Raw genomic sequence first — 3,345 nt, 5'->3', positions numbered from 1 at the left:
TCGAGCTAATTTGTTAGCTCCTCTTGTTTAATGAATGAGCCACCTGCTCTGGCCTTTCCTCTTAGCATTTCCATCACCAGTCATTATGGAGGATTGGCTGAAATGATACATAAGCCTGGGGTGACGGATGCTCGCCTGGCCTCCCTGGTTCTAACTGCTGCCTGCCAGGGTCTTAGGGAGGCATCTTCTTGCCTGGATCCAGCCAGATCACGGGAGGGCCCCAAATGCCACTTGGCCGGGACCTCCCATTCACAGAGGGCCTTGCGTTTAGACTCATGATATCTCTCAGGTAAGGCACTCATGGTTGTGTATGCGCTGCTAAAAAAAAAAAAAAAAAGCCTTTCTGGAGTAGAAACATTTTAAATATACTGTCATTTGCATAATTGTATTTGGACATCTCTTACTTTGTAAGCAACTGGGAATCTAAGACAAACAACACTACAAATGACCCGGGGGCCCTTTTAAACTCAGAAAGGCCCATGACTTGAATTGAAGGTGGCTGGTCCTGCCAATGTCCCTCAATGAGAGGTTCCCAACCAGGGATGATGTGGGCACCACAGGGACCTTTGGTAACATCTGGGGACATTTTGGTTGTCACAACTGGAAGGGGGCGGGGGAAGCTGATGCTGACACACGGTGCTAGGGATGCTGTTAAACATCCTGCAGCACACAAGGCAGCCCTACAACAAAGAATGATCCTGACCATAATATGTCTAAAGGGCTGGCCTCTTTTGCAGGGAGAAGATGGCATTTTTTACCCAGCCTCGGATGAATATCCCGACCCTCTCTGCAGACGATGTCTAATCGCCAGAAAAGTATTTCCTTTGTTCCACTGACCACGCTGTGAACATAGACTGTGGCTAAAGTTATTTATGTGGTGTTATATGAAGGTACTGGGTCACAAGCCCTCTAGCGCTCTTGTCGGTGTGAAGACGAACAGATTTTTTTTTTTTTTTTTAGTTTGGGTTCTATTAAAAAAAAAAAAGCAACAACAACAAAAAACCAGCATTAAAATGACAAGATTGTATAGTTTGTATATTTAGGAATGTATTTTTGAGAAAGAAAATTTAAATGAACTACAGCAGTGTTAAGTTGCTGCTCTTCTTAAAATAAAATTGTTTAGAATTTTTTTTCCTTTTTTTGTACAGCTCTACCTTCTAGAGGTTTCACTGCAATAAGAAGTAATGTTTCAGGGACGGTAATCCTAAAAGGACGTCCTGTAGGTGTCACAGCACAGCTGACCTTTCCTACTTAACATATTTTGTACAATATTAAAAAAAAAAAAAGCCAGGAACCATTGGGGGAATTCTGAGGTGCATTTGCAAGTCTTTATGAGCTGTGATGTGTTTTGATGTGGCCGCCTGACATGGAGCAGGCAGCGAGGAGCTGGCTGGCCACACGCCTGCCCCCGCCAGTCTCAGACGCCCAGTGAAACCACTGAAGTGAGTGAGGGAGGGCTATGGAAAGCTCCTTTCAGTTTTATCTCCATCAATAAAGTGGCCTTTCTGAACGAATTTTCTCTCTCTCTTTTCTCCCCCTCCCCTCACTGCATCTGTGTTTCCCTAATTTTTGACCTGCCCCTTCCTAACCATTTCCTCCCTGCCCATCCCCCTGTGCAGGAGACGGTTTTTCTTGGTTTTTCTTTTGCCAGAACCACCACTTATTCTATCATTAGATTAAAAGGGCTGCTCAGCCAGGGCTGTTGCAGATAATGGGACATCAGCCTTTAACAGACAAGTAGCCGATCCCCTCTTCCTTTTTCTGACATTATCCTGTGCAACCTTCCTCCAGGTACATTGCACCACCAACACATCAGAATCACTTTGGGCAGCTTGTTAAAAATACAGATGCCTGGACCCCATCCCAGACCCACTGACCCACCACCCTTTCTCAACTGGGATGGGCCCAGAGACCTTCTTTTATCCATGGTCATATGCACACCAAAGTTTGAGGGACCTACCCGTAAATGTGAATGAAGCTCAGGCAGAGACAGAGGCAAAATGGTGTGGCCCTGAATCCCATGAGAAAGTCACTTAGGTGACACTAATATGCATAACCTTCTCTAGGCCACTGGGGAGAGGGTGACAGAGGGAGTCAAGTCCCCTTCACTTGGCTGTGGAGGCTTTTCCCCTAATATTTCAGCTAATATTTGTTAGCTGAATATTTCTTACATTGGAGGAACCTATAATGGTGTAGAATTCACCATTATTCCCCACATGTGTCCAGGCCCTCCTTCCCATCTATCCACTGCAGTGTTTCACCATCAACCCAGGGCCTCCCCTCACCCCCAGGACTGCACTCTCTAAACACACCGGCCATCTGTGTATTCTCTCTTCTGCTGTGAAACTCCACCCCACGTGTTGAAGTTTGGTTTTGCAGTGTCTTCAAAGGAGTATCAATGCTGTCCCTGACCAGTCACAACAGGTCCAACATAAGAATTGTGTCCCACTGCTCCTGTGGCCCCTCATCCCTGCACAGCTCAGAGCTTCGAAATGCTGTCCTTGTTGGCCCTGGTCTTCTGTTAAGGGCACTGGCTGCAGCAGTGGAGCAGATGACCCAAGCTGGACAGTCAAGAGTGACCCATCCCATTGGCTATCACTCTTAGAGCAAAGATAGGCATGGCACCCCAGCTGGGCCAATCAGAGCCCTTCTTCTACACTTTCCACTTGAAGGTCATAAACTAGATTTTCTCTTGCCAAAGCTTTCTGTAGCCATGGTTCACATTTCTGGGACCACCCCTGCAGAGAGAAGCAGATAGAAAAAGTGGGGAAACGGGGAAACGGGGTAGACCTGGGGTTTGAATCCTCGCTTGATCTTAGCCAAAAGGCCAAGAAGCGATGGGGTTTGAATCCTCTGTCCTCATGGTAGTTGTAGTCTGTCTGGTGAACCAAGTCAAGAGTGCTAAGAAAAACACGAAGGTCCTGCAGTGGGACTTTTTCACTCAGTCACACCTTCAAAGCTCAGTCAGCCCTGCACACACCCATGGCATCATCTTCCCTAAAGCCGAGCTCCTGGCGCCCTCCTTGTATGTGGGGAAGACTATGTGGAGCAAATCCTCCTACCCGAGCAGTATGTCTCAGTGTTGCTGGTCCAGCTGATGGAGCATTTGCAGGAGGCCTTCTGTCAGCCATGGCACTGAATTCTCTAAACCGTTCACCGGCACCCCACCAATACATCCCATCGTTTGCCTGGCAAAGAACTGAAGAATAGATTAAGACATTTCCCTCAGAATTATGCATGTGTGTTCTCCAAAACCTTCAGGAAACATGATTTCAGAAATGTGGAAAGATCTGCTTTGGGTCTCTCAGATAACAAATGACCAGAGCAGGGATGCAAACGCTGTCA

General features: G+C 46.9%; 1 protein-coding gene across 2 annotated transcripts in view; it reads left to right on the top strand.

The window, feature by feature from the left end:
• Positions 1-1,514, top strand: part of LOC125917213 (protein KIBRA) — an 82,361-nt gene extending 80,847 nt beyond the window's left edge. For both annotated transcript variants that reach the window (XM_049623462.1, XM_049623463.1), the window contains exon 22: positions 738-1,514. In XM_049623462.1, the coding sequence (XP_049479419.1) occupies positions 738-804 (67 nt within the window). In that variant the 3' untranslated portion in view covers positions 805-1,514. The remainder of the gene's footprint in view (positions 1-737) is intronic.
• Positions 1,515-3,345: the final 1,831 nt, after the last annotated feature.

This window comes from Panthera uncia, unplaced genomic scaffold (assembly GCF_023721935.1).
Source record: "Panthera uncia isolate 11264 unplaced genomic scaffold, Puncia_PCG_1.0 HiC_scaffold_159, whole genome shotgun sequence".
NCBI classification, from domain to species: Eukaryota; Metazoa; Chordata; class Mammalia; order Carnivora; family Felidae; genus Panthera; species Panthera uncia.
This window is presented reverse-complemented; position numbering and strand designations above follow the sequence as displayed.